This window comes from Lolium perenne, chromosome 2 (assembly GCF_019359855.2).
Source record: "Lolium perenne isolate Kyuss_39 chromosome 2, Kyuss_2.0, whole genome shotgun sequence".
Taxonomy (NCBI): Eukaryota; Viridiplantae; Streptophyta; class Magnoliopsida; order Poales; family Poaceae; genus Lolium; species Lolium perenne.
The window spans coordinates 44,137,966-44,164,046 of record NC_067245.2 but is presented as its reverse complement, the minus strand read 5'-3'; the positions used below and the strand labels follow the sequence as shown (position 1 = coordinate 44,164,046).

The 26,081-nt window shown below is 46.1% G+C and overlaps 2 protein-coding genes and 1 long non-coding RNA gene across 3 annotated transcripts; all 3 read right to left on the bottom strand.

The window, feature by feature from the left end:
* Nucleotides 1-3,522: 3,522 nt before the first annotated feature.
* LOC127331969 (uncharacterized) lies at nucleotides 3,523-5,711 on the bottom strand. The gene is made up of 5 exons (XR_007870126.2): nucleotides 5,572-5,711; nucleotides 5,412-5,470; nucleotides 5,246-5,333; nucleotides 5,008-5,142; nucleotides 3,523-3,981 (listed from the first exon to the last, which is right to left on the bottom strand). It is a non-coding gene; the product is annotated as an uncharacterized lncRNA (long non-coding RNA).
* Nucleotides 5,712-6,546: 835 nt separating this feature from the next.
* Nucleotides 6,547-16,432, bottom strand: LOC127331967 (uncharacterized). Its single transcript, XM_051358199.2, has 5 exons — nucleotides 15,803-16,432; nucleotides 15,360-15,654; nucleotides 14,634-15,211; nucleotides 10,796-11,150; nucleotides 6,547-9,988 (listed from the first exon to the last, which is right to left on the bottom strand). The coding sequence occupies exons 4-5, from the start codon at nucleotides 11,025-11,027 to the stop codon at nucleotides 9,033-9,035; spliced, it is 1,188 nt and encodes a 395-aa protein (XP_051214159.1). The 5' UTR covers nucleotides 11,028-11,150; nucleotides 14,634-15,211; nucleotides 15,360-15,654; nucleotides 15,803-16,432; the 3' UTR covers nucleotides 6,547-9,032.
* A 2,979-nt stretch (nucleotides 16,433-19,411) lies between these two features.
* LOC127331961 (pyruvate dehydrogenase (acetyl-transferring) kinase, mitochondrial) lies at nucleotides 19,412-23,584 on the bottom strand. Its single transcript, XM_051358193.2, has 6 exons — nucleotides 23,211-23,584; nucleotides 21,678-21,939; nucleotides 21,109-21,289; nucleotides 20,747-20,894; nucleotides 19,796-20,000; nucleotides 19,412-19,631 (listed from the first exon to the last, which is right to left on the bottom strand). The coding sequence occupies exons 1-6, from the start codon at nucleotides 23,445-23,447 to the stop codon at nucleotides 19,573-19,575; spliced, it is 1,092 nt and encodes a 363-aa protein (XP_051214153.1). The 5' UTR covers nucleotides 23,448-23,584; the 3' UTR covers nucleotides 19,412-19,572.
* Between the last annotated feature and the right edge of the window lie 2,497 nt (nucleotides 23,585-26,081).

Genomic DNA, 26,081 nt, shown 5'->3' with positions numbered 1-26,081 from the left:
TTAGGGACGCCCTCTATTTGGAGATGTTGTTCCCCACTAGCATCCGTCATACAGTATCCTAATAAAAATTTAAATTTCGAATGATATTTTGAAACCTAAATTTATACGAGAGGAAACTCATATGAAATTTATACAAAAGTTACTTGAATTTAAACCTAAATAAAACTTAAACTTAAACCTAATATACTGGCAATCGGTCGGAGCGCGTGACGGGCCTGCCTCGTCGTCGTTCTTCCCCTTTGCCGCATGGCGTCCGTGCCCACCTCTTCGTCCTTGCATCGTGCATCTGGCGGTGGAGCATGGCGGCCGGCGTCGCAGGAACTTGCCGGCGGCGCTGTCCCCTCGGCGATGTCAGCCATCGCCGAGACGCCTCGTTCTGGGTGAGCCTCGCTTGCTCGCGGGCGAACGCCTCGACGTGGCGATGAGCGTTCAGCTTCATGAGCTTTTGTCGCTCCGCCGCCATGAGGAGGCATCCCGCCTCCTCTGTGGCCGCTCGCTGGCGCGAGATCTCGATGGCGTGTGCTCAAAGGTCGCATCATTGAAGAACTCCAGCTCCTCTTCTTTCAGCCTCCGAAAGCGTTGCGCATTCAAGGACGCCAGGATCGCCGCCTGCTCCGGGTCGGTGGGGGCCTGCGATTGCTCACCCCACTGCGCCGCCTCCTCCTCCGCCTCATATTTGCGTCTGCGACGTACGCCTCGTCCCACACCTCGAACTGTGGGTCGACTGCGTCGTCGGAGCTGTAGTCGGCGTCGGGCTGCGGTGGTGGTTGAGGCGCCGCAGTCGCCAGTCGGCGCGCCGCCGTTGTGGCCAAACATGGAGTACGTCGTGCGGAGCCGGCGCTGCATTTTTGTGGTGAAGAGGAGAGGATGGCGCGGAGGCGGTGGTGGAGACGAGAGAGGATAACGAGGCTACGGTGGTGGAGATGAGAGGATAGCGCCGCGGCGGTGGACGTCATACGTACTAATAGGGGTGCCAACTACCCGCATTTACGTCGGCGTAGGCGTTGTGGAGGAGGCGGGTGGATGCCGTGTGGCCAGTCGCCGTCCTCGTCGCCGCCTTGGTTTCCGCGAGGGAGACCATTAGCGCCGACGACCAACCTTTCCGCATCGTTTCCAACACGAACCGCCGCGTCCTCTCGCTGACAAGGTGCCCCCACCCGCGAAAACGACGTGCCACGAGGCGCCGGCGCGCCCAATTCGCGCCCTTCGCGAAGGGGCCGGCACGGAGTTGCCGGCACTTCTATTGGGCTCGAAAAAACGCCGACGCTTTTTGGGGCGCGCCGGTGCGAGCCCATTTTCGCCGGCCCCCAAAATGCTATCGGGGCCACCGGTGGAGATGCTCTAAAGGCCCTATTTGGCCATAAAGTAATAATAACAACCATTTAATTTAGTTTTCGTATTAAATATTTTCTATTTTCCTAAAAAATATCGTAGAACAATTTTAAAAATTGACACCAAACCCTAGTTGCATTCCAAACTTCTGGATCCCAGCTCTAACAGGTGACCTATTATAGGTTTTGTGGTGTATAAAAACTAACTTTTACGTCACATAGGCACGTACAAAAATGTCTTTCTAATATGCGATGTGATGTTTATGTATCACGTGATGTATCATCTTAGGTGGTGACGTGGTGTATAGTTTCGGGGAGGTGAGGGAGAACCGCCACGCAGTTCTGCATATTAGGTCTCACGTGTCCGACGAGGCGGCAATGGAGGGAGAAGCTTCGCCGTGACCACCTGAAGCTCGTGCAGCTGGAGCTCGAGTACTTTGCAGCGAGAGACGCTGCAAAGAAGAAGGTTGAGGCTGCGGCGTAAGGGTTTGGCCCCTCCACCATCGACGCCTCGTTAGGCTCCTCCTCCAAGTTGGACTTGAATTTTTTTGGAACAATTTCAACAACTCCGATGATGAGGACTAGGGTGATCTCTAGATGTTCAGGTCGAGTGTCAATGTTCATCTATTCTAGTGTAGAAGTTCAGGGTCAAAGTGTCTAACTTTAGTGTTGAAGTATCCAAGTTTCTGTAGATGATTAGGAGTGTCAAACTTTAGGTTTCTAAGCATCCCTGGATTCAATTTTGAGTGTATCTAACCTATCTAATGAACTGGAACATCACCTGATGCTCTGAGAGCCTCTATCTCGGGATGTTTTTGTAGCTTTTTATTATTTTGTTCGCAATATGTCTTTCAAGTTTTCTTCTTCTCATCAGCTCATTCATGGCACGGATAACGATGTTGGTCACCATAATCGTGCTCCGGCCTCTTCACTGACATGACAAGTCTTTCGGGCCAAGTTTTGGGGCTATGTTGAGAGCTAGCACATGGTGGCGACCCAATGAATGGCTACACCATAGCACCGGAACTTCACCGAGAAAGCTATTAATCTCCAAAAGTTCAGGAGTGGAACACCGGAAGATCCGGGCCTGCAAAACCTTGACTCCACCAACAAGATCCAGCGTAGGTTTCCTCGCTCCAATAGGAAGGTTTAGTGGTGCAAATTTTGTTTTGTGTCCGTGATTTGGTTTCAAGTGTACCTTTCGAAATGGGCCTGATACAGCCAATTCCACGGACTATGCATCCTCAAGACCGCCAAGTGACATCGTGTTGCTTCTCCCCCATCGACGAAGATGTTTGTAGTGGGTGTCTACATGACGAAACAAAGCGAGAACGATTAGTCGAAGATGTGCACTTTTGTAGCCTATAACCTCTGACCGCTACTACTACACTACTAGCAAGGAAGGGCGCGGCATGCCGCCCCGCCATGTGTGGTTGAGTGATAGTGATTTCTGGTGTAGTGCTAAATGACTATGTGTCTTTTTTTTTTGAATTATGTTTCTTCATGTTATATTAATGCGTGGCGAATTTGTTGGTTTATTTTTGTGTGACACATAGATTATTACTGGTCTGTAGATGATTGCGATGGAAGGTTGGTATTGAGTGTTGGGTGATCGATGGCTCGTTGTATGCTGTGTGCCTGTGTGTGGCCTCATGTCTGGTGAGATGGACATTTTTTTGACACGTTTGGCTGAGCTTTTTTGGCCGTTGTGGAAAATCCACCTTGAACTTGGATGTTCCTCGCCCCAACATCTCATTCGTGTTCAGCTCCCAAAACAGGCTCAACGTCACCAGCGCTGCTGCCATGTCGAAAGACAGTGATAATAAACTTAAAAGGCCATGACCAGTGCAAAAAGTGTATTTGGCACATAAACACCAGTGCTCCTGATTTTTTAAAAACATATTTCTGCAATTCTAAGAAAATCTGAAAATAAATGTGCACATACATATAAACATTTCAAAGGTCCGGTGTAAATTTCGGATGAAAATATATTATATTTTAAACTATACTAAAAAGACAAATTTCTAACAAAAAGCTTAATTTCCATCCCCTATACACAGCCACAAATTTGTTATTTTTTAGTAGCTCAAAATATTCCCATTCTCTGATCTAAAAATAAGTACCTCACCTCTTAATGGAGAGGCGCTAATGGAGAGGAACACGGTGCTTGGCTGCTGATGGAACAATATAGTGTAGCTGGCGCAGCAACAGTCTGCTTGCCCATCAGCGGGACTGCATACTCAAACTCAAATATCTACTACAACAATGAAAACCCACTGTTCCATCTAACCGAACTACTCAAAATCAAATAGCTACAATACGTGTATTCACAGATACAAAATAAATATCAATTTCTCAGCTGGACTGTGAGTATGTCGCATTTCACTATAGAAATCTAATGTTTTTGTTGCGGCAACATCAATATAAAATCCAAGAGTACTGAATAACCAACCAAAGACCATCGGGAAAGGCAAATCTTTCAATCAAATCTCAAAGCAATTCAGTTTTCAGGAGGCAAGCTAGCCCAAGAAATTGCAGTAGCATTTGTTTTCTCCATAGCTTCATGTGCTCCATACTCTCCATATATGGTGGATTTCTCTAGCTGGCGGGAGGAGGCGACATGGAATAAAAGGTAAGTTAAGAACTGGATCTGCAATTCATAAGAAAAAAGCCATCAAGAAAAGAAACGGATCTGGATCCAAGAACAACAACAAAAGGTTCTGACATATCTATCTTCATTCTCTCCTTTTGTATCTATCCTTCTTACTTTATCGTTAACACTTTTTGAAGATAAGATAAGCATGCAGTGTTAATTTGGGAGATATATGTGAATATAATTTACTGATCTAATTAATTATCAGTAAAGAAGAACAGCGATATAGTTTATTGATCTAGCTAGCTAGTTACAATAAAAGAAGAACAGAGAGTTGCATTTTCTACATACACATGGTGTCTTTCAAAATGGCATCAATCTGTAAGAAGTGAGCAAAAGTGTTCCAACAATATTTTTTACTACATCTAGAACAACACCACCATTTTGAAGGTGAAAAAAAAAAGGAAATCACTTGGATATAGAAGTTCGGAGTTATACATGGCCGCTCGCCTGCTCGGATGTATTACCACATTATAACAAACAAAAACCACCCTTACTACGTCTGACCCACTTGGCATCAGCAACAATGAACTTTGACGTGCAAGGAGGTTGCCTTACAGCACCAATATTAAGAGCCAATAAAAGGCTAGCAAGAAGGTCGATAACAATAATAAACATTGGTTGACCTAAAATTACTCAACATGCAATTCAGTAAGCGTATCAGGAAACCTGGTCGCTACTATACTGTTAATTCATACTACTCCACTACCGGCAATTCTGATTCGCTAATATTCCGGCTAAACAAAATTATAAAAAAATTGTGATATATCATATGGCATAATTACACTTCCTAGGTACTCTTGGATTTAAAAGTATTTGTTATGATTAATCTCTAGTTTTTTTATAAACCTGCAATTCAAATTTTCCAACAGTTATTTGAACATCTTCTTTTCACGAACAGCTTTCCAACATATAAATTTCTTACAATCATGCTGAATAATATTTTGCAAGTTCACCTAAAATATTGTGAGAAGAAGACATAATGAAATTACATTTGGGAACGTTTCATCTGAAGAACCTTACCTTTCAACAAATTAATCAATTCAGCAGACCATGGCAATTGGCAATTGAAAGGGCTCTGGCTGATGAAGAGCATATGGACGTATGGAGATCCCTGATGTCGATTCTGCTCATGGGCGTAAATAGAGTTCAAACCCACTGTATGACCATTAGCTTGTTAGCAACTTATGCTTACTAAATTTGACTGTGTTCATATTGCTGATATATAAACAGTAAACTGCTATGTAGGTGGTTGCCATACCAGAGAAGGACGACACAACTAACATCTAAGAATTGAGTTCTGAATAACTTGGCGAGCTTACTGAATGCCCACGGACACAATTTGCAGCCTGAAAATACATTGCTCAAGAATTAATTTTAGGAGTACAAATATGACAGTAGCTATTAAAATTTTAAAAACAGTATACCTGCAGAATCATGTCTGAGCTTTTCATGTGTTTATCCTGAAGTCCATAAGCCATAAAGCCTGTCATATTTCAGAAGGCTCTGCCGGTTAGACATAAATATGTTCTAAGGCTAACAGCGAATGCAGCAAGCTAACAATTGTTATCAATGTTGAATATATACATGACCAGTAATGTTCATCTATGAACAAAGCTGCTCCTCATGTGCCATCTTCGTAGGGTAAATTCTCTCAAACCACTTTATCTAGGATCTGAACAAAGCATCATGAATCCCCAACCAGATGTACATGCCGTGAAGAAAAAAATCACCTTGCCTCAAGTAAGAGCGAAGGTGGAGCGGAAAAAAGCAGCCCGCCCCGGAGCAGGGGATCTGCCCCGCCTTTCTCGTCCAACAAGTCAACAACAGGAGGCCTAACCATCCTAGAACACTCCGGCTCCAGGGCCTGTCCGGCTCGACAGCGGAGGATGCCAACCTGAAGGAGACAGTTCACCGGGGGCCAACAACACACTGACCCCTTAGGAACCAAAGCACATGAACCTGCATTCAGAAGAGCAATCTTCTATGACACAAAGAAAAACGACAACAAAATAAGCTGAATGTAAACAAACAGAATACACGCAGAAGGGCTTACCCTCAAGACGACCACGCGAAGAAAATATTGATGAAGATGCAAGACAAAGAAGATGAAGAGAGGACGTGAATCAGGGCATGATCTACAGTCTCCACACAGGAGATTGGAGGAGAAAATAAAAGCAGATATGTGGAGAAGCAAAGTGAGCAGGCAGCACGACTGCTGCCCTGCCGTCCCCGGCATCTGGGAGGAGCCGACTCAGTCCACCACCGCCTCGCGGAGGGGAGAATTCAGACTGAAAAAGGTGGGGGTGCGCGCCGCTCGGGGCAGGAGGTCTGTGAAGATGGAGCTAAACCATTGGTCCATGGCCATGGAGGCCAACGGCCGGCCCCGTGAAACCCTCCGACACGCAGACGGTGGCACTCCCCAGCCTGCCTCCCTCCGACGGCCTGCCTCCCTCCGATGCTAGGCGACGCCCAGGCGCTGCTCCTCCTGTCACGGGATCGCAGCGCATCGGCCCGTGGCCGTGGCGGTCAGCAGCCGGCCACCAGCAAAGACCTCCTGTAGACAGGAGCACGAACCCTCCCCTCCCTTTACCGAGGATAATTTTTTTGACAGCCACTTTAGCGAAGACGGTGGATTTGAGGAGATATTATCCTTGGAAATCTACGGAAGCCACCCAACTCGAATCCATAGGGACTCGGGAGGAGGATGAGTCTGTGCGCTACGATGCCAAAAAAAAAACAATGGAGATGCTCGTGGTGGGACACGCATGCAGCACCGCTTTGACTTGCTTAACCAACACGTGAAGAAACAGCACGCGACTACAGTCACACCAGCGACACCGACACATCAAAAGGCGCAAGGAAGCGTGCAATCAGAACTGCACCAAAAAAATATTAGAGAGAACCTAAACTGCACGCAGAGAAAACCAGCAGAAACTAAACCCTTGAAACATGCTACGTGTCAATACCACGTTTATTCAGAGTAGGCCTCAAAATTCCGACAAAATAGAAGTTGTTCCCTCTTAGTATATTAGATATGATAGTGAAAAGTGCAAATAACTTGAAACTTCAGGTCAACATGCATAAATTGTTCAGGGTTCGCGTCAACTGAATATCAGGAAATGAAGTGAAACATTTTAAAATCAAACCCAAGTGAACATCATCTTGTACTAAGAAGGCATCAAAACAACATAAGTCTTCTACAACCAAAACAACCTGAGAAGAAAACTAAAATTCTGAGCTACAGCGAAAGATACCAAAACCATAACGTAAAGCCAGGCCAAAAACTCAACGATACCATAACTGTACAGCCTACACAAATAATTAGCGCACAATATCCTTCAACAGATATGATTTGCATGCGGGCAACCAAAATATCTAGTAAAAAGGCCAAAGGCTAGAAGTACGTAACCATATCCAGCCAGTTACGCCTTCACTAGAGGGCCATCAATATCAGGTGGATTCTTTGCAGAGATAAACGCAAAATTATAGGGATGGTATTCATCCCTGAGCTGTATTAGCAAAGCATTTAAGCTGAAATACATAAACACCACCTAGGATTGATGTATTTAATGAAAACGTGACCTCATGTTTATTTTCCATAAAGGGACAACCTCCCGGCCTCTGCATCAAGGAATGCACACAACCATCATGATCTCAGTAGAGAAAACCTAACATACTACTCCCTCCGTTCCTAGATATAGGGTGTATAGTTTTTGGCACGGAAATTAAGAAACGCACATTGAGGGCAAAATTTCATGAGTTTTGGGCAAGATTACCCCTGAATTATTGCTTTGAGAAAATAGAGGAGTTTGAATGAGCTAAGAAAATGCAATCAAATCCGTAAAAAATGTCCAAATGAGTAGTTCTACGCAATACACCTTATATTTTGGAGCTTTTTTCGGAAAAACTATACACCTTATATCAAGGAACAGAGGGAGTATAAGAAATCATTTATCACATAGAAGGATTGGCATGAGAACTTTCACATCACATCTAATTTTAGTAACAGTAAGTACATGTTGAGGAACAGGATGTAGCAAGAGAATAAACTGAGCATAAATAGGAATTAGGAGATCGATGCGAGTGAAAATACTCGGCAATGATGTAATACCGGCTATGCACAAGCAGAGATGCTATCACACACTCCAGCTCAAAACAACAATATTCCACTAAAAAAATTGGCAAAACCTCCCATAAACATGCTTATATGGACACAGATGAGACAATTGAAAGTATGCAGATCCTAAACACAATGTGAGAGCAAACATTCCACATAACGAATTCAATATTAAGTGCAAAACATATACGGCACTCGAGCCTGTGATCACTACTACCCCACGGAAAAGAGGGTGAGCCACACGAAACTGTCCCACGTAAATTCCGGCGGCGCTCGCCTGTCCTCTCCATCCCCTCACCGCCGCCGGAGCTCACCGCTGGGCAAAGCCCAGAGGGTGACGGCGGCAGCGAGGTCCTTCCCTCATGTGGTGGCGAGGTGCTGCGGCATCCCCGCGGCGAGCAGGGAACAGCGGTGTTACAGGGTGTGTGGCTCCCACGCGGTGTAGTACCCACTTGATGATACTGACCACCCAGGACTGATCTGTAAGCTAGAACAGCCGCAGGAGGACGAAGAGATGAAGATGTCAGTTAATGCACTGCGTCTGGTTTACCACATGACACATCAGTTGGGTGGCACAGACTCAATACTGAGCTGGGGTAGAAGAAACAGCAACGCCGATATGTGGGGGCTGTGTCCAATCAGGAAGTAGCTGAGAAGTACCCACTTGATGATACTGTACCAGGATTGGTCGGTAAGCTAGAAGAGACGAAGCAATACAAAGGGCTGAAGATGTCGATCATGGCACCACGTCTGGTTTACCCAACGACACAGAAGTCAGCATGGCACAGACTCCAGATTGAGTTGGGGAAGAAGAAGCTGCAACACCTGTATGTGGCAGTGCAGGAGCCGCAGAAGTCGGGAATGGAGTTGGTACAGCAGGAGTCACCTGCAAGAAGCACCCCAGGGACGGTGCCCAAGTTTGGTGCAACTAAGAAGCATGAACAGTCATGTGGACCGACTCCTGAAAGGACTTAGCATTGCCATCTGCATGTACTTGTACTTGCTCCCACTTAATGATGCTATCAGGGTTCTGTCTACACACACTCTCCATGTGGCCTAAATGGCCACAATGGTGGCAGGAACCGATATAGGTGCACTTAGCACCACAGTGTCCAACGACACCGCACTTGAAGCAGATCATCCCCTGCCCTTGGCTTGGTCGGTAATGTGGAATCCGCCTCACAATTCTGTGTGGGTTCTCTCTGCACAATAGGTCCTTGTGGCCAGGTTTTCCACACCACTGACAGTCACCGCTAAAGGTGCACTCTACAGCGCAGTGTCTGTCACCACACCTAAAGCAGATCAAGCGCTTTCTTTTAGCTCTCTTGGCCTTCTTGGACTTCTTGGACTTCTTGAAAACAGTTTGCTTAGTAAGCTCGCTTCCCCCAGGGTTACTCCTCTTCAGCTGCTTTCTCCTTGCTGCTTTAGACAGTTTGTCTGTCTTCATTTCTCGAGGTTGCTCAACTTCAGATTTCTTATCTGCCTTGCCATTGGCATCGCTTTGAGGATCGCACAAAATATTCTGCACCTCATGGTTGGTATCTTGAGTCACGTCTGATGAACTTAACACTATGTTCTTTGACTTATCCAAATCAACCTTATTGCCACTTGATGTGCTGCTTATGTATGGTGACTGTGCTAATGGTGGTTCTCCAGCGACAAGGCTTTTCCAGAGCCAAACACTCTTTGCTGCAGCAATAAGGGTCTGAGACACATTTGGAGGATTTGCCAATAAAATATTGTATCGCCTCATTTTAAGCTTATGAATGGCATTAGAGAAGTCCCGGTCACCGGAGATGAGCAGATAATTTGCTGGTGGAGGATTGTCAAGAGCCCAGAACAGCATATCAACCAAGATTTTCTTATCACTTGCATCTTTAACGCCTGCATTATAGTGGTAAGCTGGGTCATTCTTCGAACCGGAAAAGATCTTATACAACTATTGACGTGAGTACGTGACAAAGGGAGATGATAACTAATCACAAAATCTCACTAGCTACTTGTTATAATGAAACGAAGAAATCAGTTACTCGTCATAAGAGTATTTGTGATTCACACATGCTTGCAATCAACCCTCACTTATTTGTATGCCTGGATAAACCCCAAGGAAAATAGAAAGAAAACCAATATTAAGAACTCATTGAGTCTGACTGTGCCCGTGCGGTGCATGGGCTTACGTCCTCTACAGCCGATTGTTCATTGAGCTGGTGTGTTACAAAGAAGGTGAACGCGTTAATGTTTCTTCTTCTGAAGGTTAAGGTGTGTCGCTCCCATGGGTGAGTAACCCGGGATTTGGCATTGTTTAACTCACTTAGGTGAGCTTGAGCCGATTTGTGATGTGTTACATGAGGCAGGTCCAATCCGCGTGTTGGAACCACTCATGTGTGAATGTAATAACATTATTGCGCAAAGCCATTAAGCTCACTCATTCACTAAAAAATCCATTAGACGAAGTACACCCTAAAGCAGGGAACTCCTAGACCCTAAATTTCCACTATTATCGACCCAAATTAGGCCAGATCCATCAATCATAATCACACGGAAGCATATGTCTGAACCAAATAGCTCCGCAATCCAAGAGGCAACCGAAACAGCGCCATCCAGTTCTCACAGGCGAGAGGTAGACCGCTGACGAATCGATAAGATTGGGGACCAGAGCAGAGTTTTCGGTGAGGATGGGGGGTTCCGTACCGGCGGGGACGTGGTTGAGCGAGACGCCGGTGCTGGAGAGGGCGTGCAGGACGGGCTGGGAGATGCCGTTGGTGTCCCCGTAGGCGGAGACGGAGATGGGGCCCCTGTAGCCGGCGGCGGCGAGGGCGGAGCTCATGTTCTGGACGATGAGCTGCGGGTCGCAGCTGCGTGGGACGCAGCAATTCTCGATGTCCCACCACACCGACGTCTTGGCCGCCGCGAACTCCCCCATCGCCGGCCGCCGCTGCGCCGCCGAAGGATTTCGTCGGCGGAGAGGTGCGTGAGTCTTCGGGGCGTTTGTGATTTGCGGCGGCCGGCGGACTTGGCGTGGATTCGCAAGGCAACGACGATATGCCTGTTGACAAGACAACACGTCAGATTTTTTTTGAGAAAACCACATAATTCCATTAGCATAGTAACTGGAGATTACAGCATACGTGGCCCAACTCTGGAACAATCCAGACAACAGCAGAACCAGGAAAGTGCAAAAGGACCCCTAGAAATAAAGAAAATACAAAAAGAGCCCTCGAGGTCCTTGAGCACAACCAAACATCGCCCAATCGCAATCTCCAGCGCCGTCGTCGCCATTGCCGGAGAAGAAAAAGATGGGCAAACCACGACCCCAGCTCTGAGGAGATACCATCGGAGATCTGCTCCTTTGTGGACCTCAAAAGTAGGCAGCTGCAAGCAGCCGCACCTTCTCCTATGGAGTTCGTCGGCCGGGGGACAACCCCGTTACTCCTCGGAAGCGGCCGTCGGCTGCCCGTCGACGGCGTCGAGGGAGAACACCGAGGCCACAACCAACAAACCACGCTTCCCGCTCCCGAGCAGCAGCCATCCGGGCCAGCCGGCGCACGCCGCCGACCATCTCCGAAGCCTTCTCACCCGATTTCCAAGCGGATCGGAGACAATCCGCCGCGAAGCAGCAATAGATCGGAGAGAACAAAAACCCGCCGCAACGACGCCGTAGCTGCCCCGACATCGCCGCCGGGATCTTCAACCGCCCGCCAGATCTCGGAACACGGCCGCGAGATACTTTATTCGTCGCCGCAGACACGCCGGTGGCACGCACACCTATCTCACGCCTATCTACATGCCGGAATCGAAGATCCACGGGTTCCCTACCCTCCCGCCGGCGGCGACGGCGGAGGGGAGAGGAACCCGAGATCTCGCCGGCGGTGAAGGTGGAGAAGAGAGGTCGCTCCGGTTTCGCCTCTCTGTACTGTAGAGAGGGGAAAGGGAGAGAAGAACCGGCCAAATAGGCTGCAAGTTAGATAACACGTCAGATAGTTTTGGAGATGGAAATCACTCTGAGGTGGTGTTTTGGCACGGAAACTATTTAATTAAACGTATTATCTATACCTAATAATAAAGGAGCTAAGGTTTCTGCCAGATTTTTCGTCCAACTATTTTTAGGACCGTTTTGCCCTCCCACAAAAGTACATAATACGTCAAATTACCACCATACCGGTTGGTTTCGTTTTTACTGCTATGTCGATACAAGGTGCGCGTGAAACAAGCCGTGTGGAAACGAGGTTGCTCGCGACGTCGCGTGTGCCCCTGGTTGGGCCGGATTGGATTGAGATTTCTTACCCCCTCCTCACGAAAATCCTCCCCATATAGGTCCAGTCCCGTCTGCGCACGATTTTCACCAAGAATCTCTAGATCCGCGAGGCTACATCAAGCAGCCTGATGATCTGACCGAGCTTCCCAGCGACAAGAACGCCAGATCCGTCCCATCTGGGCGTGATTTGCTCCAAGAATCCCTAGATTCGCGAGGCCACATCGAGCATCCTGACGACCTGGTCGAGCTTCCTAAAATCGAGTGTGAGGAGGAGGTTGGGGCAGATCGGCCGGTGCTGCTTCTTGAGGAGGGAAGGTGAAAGGCGGACCTCCTGCTGATGGACTCGAGCTTGACAGGGGTGGCACCGCTCGATCCGGCCAACCTCGGGTGGGTGCTCGCGAGAAGAATACCTATGCATAGCGTCAACCGCGCTGACCTCTCTGGCTGCCTTCCCTGATCACTGCTGATTGAGGAGGAGGGGCGGGCGGGAGAAGATGAACATGGAATCTGTGACTAGAGTGACTGAGTGAACCGGGAGACAGGGAAATCAGGGAGAGCTGCTGCTTGCCTTTTTTCGGAGAGAGCATGGAGACAGAGAGGAATTGGGGAATCGCCAACAGGAGATGTTGTTTCCTGCAGCTCAGCCTAAAAGCGAGTTTTATTTGATATAATCCGGTTGATATACTCAGGAGTACAATGGATTGAGAGTTGGATTGAGGACCCCGGTTGAAGCATTGAAAATTTGATGCGATAGGCTGATTAATTGATGGTAGAGCAGCTCAGTACCCAGGTCACCTCCTTTCTTTTTATCTCTGTTTTTCAGTTATGGCACAAGCTATTTGATCTTGCTGATGTTTATGCATCTCGGTGGTGTTTTATTTTAACATCTTCTACTGTATCCATATCTCAAACGATTCTTGCTAATGTTCGTTATGATTTAAGCTATTTTTATTGAAACTGTATTTGAATTTAGGTAGCTAAGGAAATACACATTATCTGAATTTGGCATTTGGGAGCAAATGTTTACCGATCGCATGCGAATGCAGTCGATTTCCACATACGATCTGATCTATTTTGGACGCTGGTCCGATCCGATCGATCTGGACGCTGGCCTAAACACGCACATCTGCAGTACGTACGCCCGATCGGGAATGTATTCAAACCAAATCCATCGCGAAATCCTTCCCATGAATAAAAGCCACAGGACCCTGGACCGCTCAACAATCCAAGAAGGAGCACATCACGTCGCATAGGGCTTCCGTGCGGACAGAGAAAAGCTAGAATTTTCATTGCCTAGGTGATCTGTCTTGGCATTGTGATTTGCGACATATAACGACCGATCAGCTGAGCCAAACCAATTAGGACTAGCTCAAGATCATGGTGACAGCGGCGGAAAAGAAGGGTCCTACGCACGGGATGGTGGTCGTCCGCGGCAGGCACTACCTCGGCATCCTTGCCTACAACGCAAGGCGGAAGCTCGTCGTCGGCTACAACGTTAGATCGTGCAACTTCGGCTGTGGCGGTTCCACCTGATGTCTCGCCTGACAAAAGCACGAGGCTTAACCTGATGTCAATCTCCTTGTGGCGGCAGCCGGGTTGTGAGCTGGATGGCAGCGGTGCTGGTTACCGAGGGCTAGCAGCCTCTCCTGGGGTGCATATCGATCGACGCAAACTCGACTTGTCGGTGGGGGTCCGGTTTCAGGAAATGAGCGATGAACATATTCGAAAAATCAGTACCAGCTCAACAACCGGGGATTCTGCATATTCAGTTTGAGATATTGCAAAGGTGAAAAATAATATGAAAATAGCTATAGCAAAAGTGCCAGTGCGTTGCACCGGGAGAAATATACTCAAGCGCTACTCCAAACCATCCGTGTTGACACTTCTTCTCTTTCTTACCATCGGCGATGGTGGTCACAATTTCTCCTATCCATTAAGAAGATAGTCAATCCTAAGAATTTATTTGTCTACTTGTATAGCTCATATTTGATTTGTATTAATATGATGAACTTTGTACCTGGTTTTTTATATTTATAATAGCTAAACCTACATTGAATTGTTGCAAATATATTGTCATTAGCATAATTGATATATTATCATTACCATAACTTTGGGTAACCCATGTGTTAATGCGCTTTTACGCTAGAGCTAATCACAACAATTAACACTGTTTTCGTATAATTTCTATCTGGCTTCTCGGACTCTACATGGCTGGCTAGAAACGGATACCATCGGACTATGCATCGTATAGTACAGTTGGCAAATATATCTTACCTTGATGGATAGTAGTAGGCGTGGAGGCAAACAAATTGTGGATTCGAACTACCGAGCAAACACCAATCTGAAATTGAAAATTTAGACAAAATGAGTAGTTGGTTGAACTATGAAAAAGTCTATCACCTCATGGAAACATGTATAATTAAGAACAGACAAAGCAAAATTGTTTTTCGAAAATGTAAATATATCCCTGATCCAATCTTCCACCGCATTGAGTAAATAAAAAGTCTGTCAACTCATTGCCCTCAATAGCTCAGTCTTCCACCACGAGGCTTTAATCATTGGAGAAAAATCTCCAATTTAGCATCTCGAGTTCTAGCTGCTGCAGCTTCAAAGTAGCACATCGTCTCTGGTATGCAGTTCAATACTCCCTCTCTGTCAACTCTTGATTGTTTCACCATCCATAACAATGGTTAAGTTGAAATCTAGTAAGAACTAATAATCCCAAGCTCTCTGTAGGTGTGTGTAAATGCTAGAGCCGCTTCAGATTTCTTGACTTATTTTGGAGCTGCAGTGCTCAAAGCCATCAGGCACAGCCTCTGGTTCTCCCTCTCCAATTGACCACATCCTGTTCACTGGATAAAGGATGAATGAATTCACACATACTAAGAATACCAATTAGCGATTATTCCGTAGAAACCTAGAGTGACCACATAACAAATATTATACCAATTGGTTTAGGACTCAATTAATTGAGATGAGGAGTGATTAGAGGTGGTATACCTGGTGAGCGGCTATGAAGAAAACCAGAAAGATTGCAATACACGAATCAGACGCATGACAGAGCGGTCTGGGCTGCTTCTTGTTCATCGAAACACGCGGGACTACGCTGGTCAAGACACCGCATAGTTCTAGAGAGAACCCGTTGGCAGGAGGTGCGGCCTCCATGTGGTTCAGGTGATGGCGAGCTCGCCCCACAGGAGGTGCGGCCTCTACTTGGTTTAGATGAGAATTCGCCCGGACGGGGTACGGGCGGTCCAGGTTGGTTCTCCCTCTCCAATTGACCACATCCTGTTCACTGGATAAAGGATGAATGAATTCACACATACTAAGAATACCAATTAGCGATTATTCCGTAGAAACCTAGAGTGACCACATAACATATATTATACCAATTGGTTTAGGACTCAATTAATTGAGATGAGGAGTGATTAGAGGTGGTATACCTGGTGAGCGGCTATGAAGAAAACCAGAAAGATTGCAATACACGAATCAGACGCATGACAGAGCGGTCTGGGCTGCTTCTTGTTCATCGAAACACGCGGGACTACGCTGGTCAAGACACCGCATAGTTCTAGAGAGAACCCGTTGGCAGGAGGTGCGGCCTCCATGTGGTTCAGGTGATGGCGAGCTCGCCCCACAGGAGGTGCGGCCTCTACTTGGTTTAGATGAGAATTCGCCCGGACGGGGTACGGGCGGTCCAGGTTCCGGTGACGGTAACCCCGTCAGAAGTGGTGTGAGGCCTCCAAGATCGCTGGCTCCTTGGGGCGTTCCGTCGTGGCTAGATGTTGCGCCTGATGCGCTTTCTCTGAGGCAACATCGCCGAGACATGGCTCTAGAGGCGGGCATCCGCGGGCGGCCGGCCACCTTCCCGATCTACGAGGTAAAAATTTTGGCGCAGGTAGAGGCGGAGGGGATCGGCCTGCTGGTTCTTGAGCTCCTTAAGATTCGCTTGGAAGAAATCGAATCGTGGCCAGCCGACGCTGGCGCTAAGCAATCTGGGAGAGAGGGCGCAGCCATAGGGGATTGAGCAGCTGGCCGGGCTCGGGAAGGGTGGGATAGGGGCCGGGAGGAAAGGGGAGGAAAAAAATAAAAAAACGAACCGGTAATGGCAGGTGCAGTATTATGCGATTTGGTGGGAGGGCAAAACCATCCAAATAAACGGAAGAGATCATAAAAGTTGGAGAGTGACTATTTCTTAGAACTAACTTCTTTCTCAGTTATATCATATCATCAAATTTTAGTTGCAACTCATGTTGCAACTTATAACTATCACGAATCACGATGTAAATCAAATGATGTAAGATTTGATTTAGCATGAAATTAGTTTCTAAGAGAACTAGCAAATCCCTAAAAGTTGTAAACTTAATAAGGGATTGCTTCTCCTAGCGACGTTTTACTGATCGAAGCAGATCGTACTCTTTGTAAACCATCCGTTTTAGCAATCCATCAACTGGCTAGCCAGCCCCAGATTTGTCTTTGCCTACAGGTCCTTGACAAAAAGTACTCATCAAGGACCATAATCAAATAGTGTATCACACGTTCCTTAATATATAGCTTTATAAACAGCAGTATCAGCCATTATTATTTTCTTATTATAATAATCTTGAATTCTGATGTCTTTTATATTAAATATATGATTTTGTGTTATTCAATAAACTATGTGTGGTAAAATAGTTAAATATTACTTATTATACTTTAGGTGGCCGTAGCATCGCACGGGTTTTGTCCTAGTAAAAGCTTAAATTTCTTATTTTGAGAGAATAGACGCTTTATTGATTCTTTTTTGGGGAAAGACGTAAAAAATAGGCGATTTATTGATTAACTCACAATACAAAAAGTTCGCCGGACAACAAAATGGAAAATACAAGTAGAATCAGCTAACAAACTTGAGTTAGGTAAGTATGCGCCGCCTCATTATGATTTCTCTTCACGTGGCAGAAAGATGGCGAGAGAAGTGCCGCACCAAACCTTGATATCAGCCACCAAAGTACCAACATCGGATCTACATTCTCAAAGTTTAGTATGTTCTTAACGAGCACCTTATGCACATTGCCAAAAAAACCCATCATCGTTGTCGAACCACTGACAAATCTTCATGGTTAACATCCACGTCGTGCCGGCAACCCCCTCCCCCTCCCACCCACCCCCCTCCCCCCACGCGAGTGTGAGTCCATCATGTAACGTCTGACACCGAGAATCCGTTGCGCCACGCCGTGGAGACTCGCCGTCATTGAAAACGATGCCTCGAGGGAGAGAAACGGCGATGCATGCCGCCATCATCTGGTTCGAGAGACCAGATCTAGGGTTTCCCCTAGAGACTCTACTTTGCGCGAAACCGGTACTTGTCCCATGGCATCCACCACAAGTGAAGGCACCAACAACGAGGCCAAGGAAGACGACCAATCCCCACTAGTAGGCACGCCACCGCCATGGGTACGAACCTCCGCCGTATAAATAATGGAGGGTTGTTGTCCTCCACGCAATAGCTACCTCACGCGCTGCTTCACACAAGTAAGCCGTCTCACCGCTGCTTCGCACAAGTAAGCCGTCTCACTGCGGTGCTCGGCCTACATCGCCGCCACCATGCGATGGCATGTTTGTGCCTCATGGTGACATCGAGATGGGAGGAGGCAGGAGGGTGGGGGCTGGTTGGCTAGGGATCTAGGGTCCCCCCCTCATCGGCAGCTCCCTAGAGGAGGAGGAGGCTTGGTAGTACATCGAATGAAAAGAGTAAAGACACATAAGAGCATCTCTAACAGAGCCCGTAAATCCCGCCGGAACTGAACTTTTCCGGCGGATTTACGGGTTCGGGCCGAATCGCGCGCAGAACAGAGCCCGAAACATGGGTCGGTCCGTAAAAGAAGTTCAAGGTCCCGAGAAACTCCCTGCGCGCCCCGTATTAAAAGGGTTCGCGGAGGGGAGTTCGGTTCGCAAACCCTACTCCCTTTCGCCGTTCCTCTCCCTCCGCCGCCGCCAGCTCCGACAAGCAATCCACCTAGCCCCAGCCACCGATCCGAAGCCCGCCGCCACGCGATGGCGTCCCGTGGAGGCTCCGACGGTCGTGCCGCGGGATTGGGCGGCGGTGACTCGCCGCCGCGTCCGCCTATCTTCCGCACCGACGCGGAGCAGCGCAAGTGGAACAAGAGCGAGGGCGCGCGGAAGCGAAGCGCTCGCCGGTGGACGAACTGGGGGCTCACGCCCCCAGGGAAGCTCGCGCGCTACGGCAACGCCGGCGAGGGCTCCTCCTCCGGCCAGTCTAGCCGCGCACCGCGGCTGCCCGTGGCGGAGAGCAGCAAGGAGGATGACCTCGTCCCCGCGCGGTCGTCGACCTTCTCCGCCGGGGACTACGTCCACGATAGCGACGAGGAGGAGGCCGTCATGGCGCAGACGAAGGCCGTCAGCGAGGCGGAGGCGAGGGCGCGCTTTCGCCGGGAGGAGGCCGACGCCGTCCGCCAGGTCAGGGAGTACGAGGCGGCCCGCCGGGAGGCCCGCGTCAAGCTCAAAATAGTCGAGCTTGACAAGGACGACGCGTGAAGATCTTCCACGCCGCCGACCTTCTCCGCCACCACCGGCACCGCCGCGCGCCATAGGTCATTATGCTGCATTTTGCTTCTAGCTAGGTCGCGCGCTTACCGGTGTAACTATCTATTAGCTTCAATTTCTCGAACTGTAAGTATTGATGCTCAACCGGAGCATCTATGTCATCTAGAACTATGATCATCGCCTAAATTTACCCGCGCCATTTCGAATTCCTCTTTTCAATTCCATTTTACGGTTTCTATTCTGCGCCACTACGAAATTTAACAGAACTCACGTTTTCAGCTGAACTTCGACGTTTTTAGTTCGCGTTTTTTTGGGCTATACTAGAGATGCTCTAATGACATGAAGAGCTGCGTGAAAGCATACAACATACAACTTCTAGTCCTAATATTGCTAATTACAAAGCAAATATGTTTTGTTGGGTAGGATAGCATCTGTGGTTACCCTGCGACTCTGAAACTATGTACTGCAGAAAATTGTGCTCATGAGAAACAGTGCCAAACTATGCAACAGAGGCACAAAAAAAAAACTGAAATTATGAAAGCATTGTAGCTAGAAGATAACAAGGTTAACAGCTATGGATGGCTGGCCCTTGAAGCAATATTTGCAAACCAGCGCAAATTACAATAAGCAGCAACCTAATTACAGATGTTGTATCAGATCAGAGAGGTCACTAGGGCAAGGGCTCCTCCGAGTCTCCCAACCGTGACAAGTGGAGGTAAGCATCAGTGCCTACGTAGCATAAAAGTCAAGAATGGTCAGCCACATAAAAGTGCGCCTGTACCGCTTGGTGATGATTGAAGCAGAAAGATATATGTGAAACTTCAGTTAAACATTGATAATAGTTCAAGGTTCATGCTGAAAGAAACAGCAAATAAAGTGAAACATGAGCATACCGTATCCTTCCATGGATATTATTTGTAAGTCGCCACCAAAATATCGTGCATAAAGGCGACTAACAGGAAGTCCAAAACCATATCCAGCCATAGTTACGCCTTCACTAGGGCCCTCTATATCAGGTAGATTCTTAGCGGTGCTGTAAAGATATGTGAAAATTCTAGGGAGACCGCTTCTTCGTATTCCACCACCTTCATCACTCACCTGCATTACCAAAGCACTGAAGCTCAAACACCAGTTGGGGATGGTTCTTCATGTTGAATATTTGATCTATTTTGATAGGAATGGGTCTCATATTTTTTAATGTTGCCCCTCAGCAGGTTATAACTACTAGCATAAGAAAAACATATATCACTTAGAAGTTTGATGTCTAGTAGTTTAATACTGGACCCCTGTTCAGTGGCAGTAACGATATGTCACCGGAGAGCAGACATGCCCATGAACAAATAGTGTCTGATGCTTCATTCAATACCACCATAGAGTAACATTTTAACTAACTATTGTTCCCTGAGCTAATTAAAATGTCCTAGTTTGGCACTGAACTTGAAAGAAGTGTACCAGACAATTTGCACCTGCCAAAAATCACTAGATATGGACAATAGACATGCACTGAAATGGTAGTTTGGCTTTAGATATTTTTCAAATAAGAGATTTCATTTAGACATGCATCAGATGGTGTTTTTCTTTAGACTTGCATTCAGTCGTCCGCATTAATCAATAACTTTGTCAGCCAGGTTGTAATCCCACTATTCAAATAGAATTTGAGTAATTTACTATTGCATTCATGCCACCAAATAGTAACATAAGATGCTAATTCATATAGGGTATCCATGGAAGTTTCATCAGCCATTGCACATAAGTGCAAAGTATAGCGTTTCAGTATCTGGTTTTATACCCTTTAGCCTAGGATTTTACCAAACTGATGCTAGGTGATGTCCCAGAGCTCATACCTTAATAGTAACATCCTCTGTTCCATCAGCAACTATAATTCTGACAGGAGGGACATCTTTATCAGAATTCATGTATTTTTCCTGTACAGCACGAAGGGAATTTTTCACCAGCTCAAACAGCATGAGATGAAGATGTGATGCGACGTATCTGCACATTGTAAAGTACAAGCAGTTAGTTAGTTAGCAGTGCAGTAATAAGGGGGGCCAGTTCCAAAATAAAGATTATGAAAAAACTGCTTCATGACAACACAAGCATACGCCAGTCTGAACAACAAGATAACAGCATAGAGGAGATGATGCTAACGCGTGATTTAATCAAGGACAAACCAAGGTAACTGGCAGAGTTTGATTCTGAAACTTACGGAAATGTAAAATTAGGATCTCCATAAATATTGATGTCCGGTGCTGACCCGTATTCCCTCAAACAAATGGAACGTGCATCCTCACTAGCAATTTGAGCTACCTGTATGGGGGACAATTTTGTATTAATGAGGCCTATGACGCCAGGCTCTGGCTCAGGATCATGCAAAGCCACGTGCTGCCCTGAAATTAAGGAAGTTGGTGTAACTCAGAACAACCATCGAACAATTAACATTTGAATTTTTTATCGATCATTTGATTCAGAACTTACACATCAAGTAAACAGTTTTTACCGTTTTTCATTTTCAATAATATCATTGGAGTAGTGCATTTAGTTGAAGTAGCACTTGAGCACAAGGAAATCAAGTAACCGCATATAATGCTACGAAAAAAAATTAGGTGTGCTACTGAACTAGATGTTAGAAAAGGCCAGATAACCAATAATTTGTTCGAAATGTCAAGCAAGATTGAGGATAGAATGACAAGAATTGAGACAGCAAAAGCTATCTTTTAGTACATCAATATAAAAAAATATAGCTCCAGAGAGAAGAGTAGTACCAAGCTCACAAACCTATCAGCATGCGAATACCAATCCTTGACATGTAAAACCGATCAAGGAACTCGTGGATCTCATCGAATCCTGGGGGAAGCTTCCTTGAGCTGAACTGCTCGTTTTTCAGCTGCTGCACTCCCAAAGCCATTGTCGGAACCACGTTATTGTGCCGCACTTTAATCATCTTAATCATCTGCGTGAAAGCAAGCTCGTCGTCCCGGTTCTTCACCTCTGGAAAATATCGGATGTCGCGGAAGGAGTCCATATACCAGTCCCTCACCTTCACAATTAATAGTGAACAGACCAACCATTAGTCTCCCAAAAATAAGCTCAAAATCTGCAGGAATTTAGAAGCCCAGCTGTGGTATCCAAGAATAGTTTCAGCTCTGAGATTTATTCAGTAAACTATATACTCTTCCATGGGTTCAGATTCTTCTAGTATAGATCGTGATAAGATCAAGGAGACAGCGCAACAAAACCTTTAAGCATACTCTAAGAACAAAAGTGAGTTAATCCCACCCCAACTCCTGTAGAAAAGTGTAAACAAGTTGGCAACCAGGAATCTCCAAACATTCCTCCTTATCATACAGTAAGTTTACACGCTGAATATAAATCAAAGTGGGAAAAAGAAGAATAAGAGTGAACAATACAACAGGTGGCCCCTCGAGACTTGTTAGAGTACGTAATGGGCTTGGGCTGGCGCTATAGCTCATTAGTCTTAGGGTTAATTAGAGATAAGGGTCGCTTTCTTAGGGGTCAAGTAAACCTCTCTATATAAGGAGAGGAGACGTATCAATCTAAGGAAGCAAGAATTAAGAAGGAAATCCCTTCCCTCTTGCCCGGCCGTGGGCAAAAGGCCCCCGGCCGGCCTTCTCGCGCCCTCGCAGCCCTCTCTCTCCCTCCCAAACTCTAGCATAGATCGTGATAAGATCAAGGAGACAGCGCAACAAAACCTTTAAGCATACTCTAAGAACAAAAGTGAGCTAATCCCACCCCAACTCCTGTAGAAAAGTGTAAACAAGTTGGCAACCAGGAATCTCCAAACATTCCTCCTTATCATACAGTAAGTTTACACGCTGAATATAAATCAAAGTGGGGAAAAAGAAGAATAAGAGTGAACAATACAACATGTGGCCCCTCGAGACTCGAGAGCACCAAGGTATAGTAGTATCACTTTTAATCAGTAGAGAATAAACATGTTAAATACTGAAACAGGGGTGTGTTCGAGAAACACTGACAAGTATCTTCTTCATATTCCATATTTCCATTTCCCGGCTCCCGACAAAAGTAAAAAACCAAATCCTTCGCCCGCTAGTCTATTTCAATATGATTCCGGCAAAACATAATAAGATATAAAAATGACCGAGATTATCCCCAAGAAAGCTGAGCGAAAAAAATCAGCAAAGGTACTAGCTAGCAGAACGAAACATGTCAAAATCCTCTAGGCGGGTAGAAGGATAAAACAAGTGGTGACACTAATTAGGACAGCGACCATCCGCAATTCCAACCGAGCATATGAATATGAAATCAAAATTAACCGGCGACGGAGACCTTGAGGATGGCGGGCTTGGCGGAGAGGCCGAAGGGGAGGGAGTCGAGCTCGAGCGCGCGCCGGGCGATGCGGATGGGGAGCTCCTTGTGCAGGAACTGCGCGGAGAGCAGCAGGTTGCGGTCCGTGGGGACGGACCCGAACTCCATCATGTACCGCAGGCTCACCCCGGTCTGCTTCATGCTCCCCCACCGCCCCACCTCCTCCGCCACCGCGCGCGCCACCGGCTCCGACGCCATCGTCCGCCCGCCGCCGCCGCGCGCCGAGAACCGCCGTGCAGAATGGAGGATTGGAGCGCGAGGAGGCTAATTAAGGCGGCATCAGGAGAGGAGGAAGCCTTGCGTTGTGTGGCCAAGGCGATGGGCGTTTGTTTGTGCGGGCGCGCCTTATAAACGAGGAAGGGGATCTTCAGTGGGCCCAGGGTGTCAGCGAGGGTAAAGAAACGGTATCTGCAGGCGGGCCCGGGTGTCAAATGAGCTGGTCCAATCGCGTGTGAGCTTATCCATGGTGATTTGGGAATAGATTCGAGTAGAATCCGACCAGCTTTTCTGAAGGAAAAAAATCAAAATGCTCTCCAAATACAAATTAATCTAAACTCTCCAAAAATATTTTATTTATATTCCCTCCATTTCTAAAAAAAATGTTCTAGTCACGGATGCATCTACATACTAAAAATATATCTAGATACAACAGTATTTAGACAAATTTGAGCAACTTATTTATACTCCCTCGCTACAAAAACTGCTCAATGTTTTCTAGATACGGATGTATCTCACACTAAAAATATGTCTACATATAACCATATATAGACAAATATAACCAGCTTATTTTACGATGGGGGTGGGGGGGGGGGGGGGGGGGGGTAGAAAAAAGTTTCTATGGAACTAACAGAATTTCTCGGTGCTTATTTGATTAGACTATGCATGAAAAATACTTAACATCCACTAGGGAGGAGAATAGCTTTCCCCGCACAAAAAAGAAAGAAAGAAAACTGAGAGTAGCCTTAGAGGGCGCCTTCATTTTCATCAAGGACGACCACGACGACTCGGGGAATAATTATTGGCAAAGGGGCTCTACCAAGGAGTAAAGGGGTGTGCTGAATGATTCATCCTTGTTAACAAGTGGCTAATATTCATGGCTAGATTGGCACCACAAGGTCACTCACGGCCCGCTAGGAACAAACCATAGAAAAGGACCCAAAGCTAGCTTTCGTATCATGGTTCCGCTTTGAAGATGTCACGTGATTCTCCACAGTGCGAGTTGACAAGTACTTCTCCAATAAAAATATAATGGTTATGTTTGGAATAAAGTTGACATTTTGGTGAGAATCTCTGGTAAAGAAAAATGACGTGAAGAGCGAGTTCCAGCCATACAGCACGGCAGCCAGGCCACACGTTTCATCCATGGTGGTGGGTAAAGCTCCAAGGATGGAGGGGCAAAGTATGAACCATGTACCCGATGACGGGAACATGCATCCTGATCTAAACTTGATGGATAAAGCCTAGAATTTTCTTTTTCTTTTTCTTTGGAAAGCGTGTCGTTGATGCTCGATCCTCGCTATTTTTAGGTTCTGCCTTTACTTTTGTTTTGTCGAAATGAAATAAAAACATCTTTTGATTGTAGGATTGTATAGAAATTCCGCATGATTCCCTACTTCATGACCATAATTTGGACGGCGCACCTCAATCGTATTTCTTCCCCTTATTCTTGATATACTTGCATCGATTTTGGAATTATATCACCTTCACATACGTTGAATGTTCCCCATCAGAAAATATGAAGGCCACAAGGCTTGGACTCACTCCGGCTCATCCGCGCCTTGTCACAGAACCTTTCTTCACGCCTCCTCCACTCTTCCTTTGTCCTAATTCAAAAAAGAAAGAACAAGACCAACGAGGGGAGGAACTAGTGGCATTTAATTAAGAAAAATGGTGCAACATCATTTAATAGAAATTGCAAGCAAGAGAACTCAAACTCACATGGGTGAAAAGACATCAGCCTCTCTCCACCGCAAGGTTATGCCTTAGTCTTCTCTGTTATTCTAATTCTTTGTGCACTTTGAGGGAGTCTAATAGTCCTGATCCTCGAGGTTGTTGGTATCATCAAGACATAATATTTTTATTTTGCATGTGCAATTGCAATTGTCCTTGTCTCGTTTAGAAAGAATTAGTAGCATGTGTTTGTCTTGTATTTTTCGGAAAGCTATATAACCATGTATGAACCGTTGAACTGCATACAAGGACAAAATCATCGGCATCCAATTATAAATACACGCCGACACTCAGGTTTAGGAGTACCTGATAAAGGTCCAAATTAAATATGTATTTCCATGCCTCTAAAAATTCTAAATAAAAATTTTGTACATAGAGGATGTATATATGTTACATACATTACATGCCCAAATGCAAAAATATGTAGCTTAGCTAAAAATGACAAGTTTTGAATGAACGGTCTGAAGGAAACTCTCCCTCCCGACCTTCGTGCAACTTAGAGATCAGTACACTATGTAACTTAATACCATACTAAGTAATATCGGGTTCAGGAATACCCATGTCCAAATAAGAAATGCATACAATCAATTTCGGTTTACGTTTAAGCACACAAGTATCACACGCATGAGGTTAACACAATAACACTTAGAAGTCGTTTGGAAGCCAGGCTTTCATTTCGTTTGTAACATTTTGAAATGAATACATGTATTCATTTTATTTACATTGTAATTCCATAAATGGATACTTGTTTGGTTGCCATAGGAATTGCAAATGACAGCAGAATTCAATATTGAATTTGTAAATGGTTTTCATAGAGAAACGTAAATGACAGGTCTCAGCTTGGAATTGTGTTTACTCATGACGTCATTTTACTGGATCTCC

Bases quoted from the DNA above. Each gene is read 5' to 3' on its own strand.
- LOC127331961 (XM_051358193.2), bottom strand. From the start codon at position 23,447: ATGGCGTCGGAGCCGGTGGCGCGCGCGGTGGCGGAGGAGGTGGGGCGG. The intron at 21,940-23,210 runs GTCTCCGTCGCC...TTAATTGTGAAG, and splicing joins CCAAGCCCGCCATCCTCAAG to GTGAGGGACTGGTATATGGA. The intron at 20,895-21,108 runs GTAAGTTTCAGA...TACAATGTGCAG, and splicing joins GATCCTAATTTTACATTTCC to ATACGTCGCATCACATCTTC.
- LOC127331967 (XM_051358199.2), bottom strand. From the start codon at position 11,027: ATGGGGGAGTTCGCGGCGGCCAAGACGTCGGTGTGGTGGGACATCGAG. The intron at 9,989-10,795 runs GTACGGAACCCC...ACTATAATGCAG, and splicing joins GCTCAACCACGTCCCCGCCG to GCGTTAAAGATGCAAGTGAT.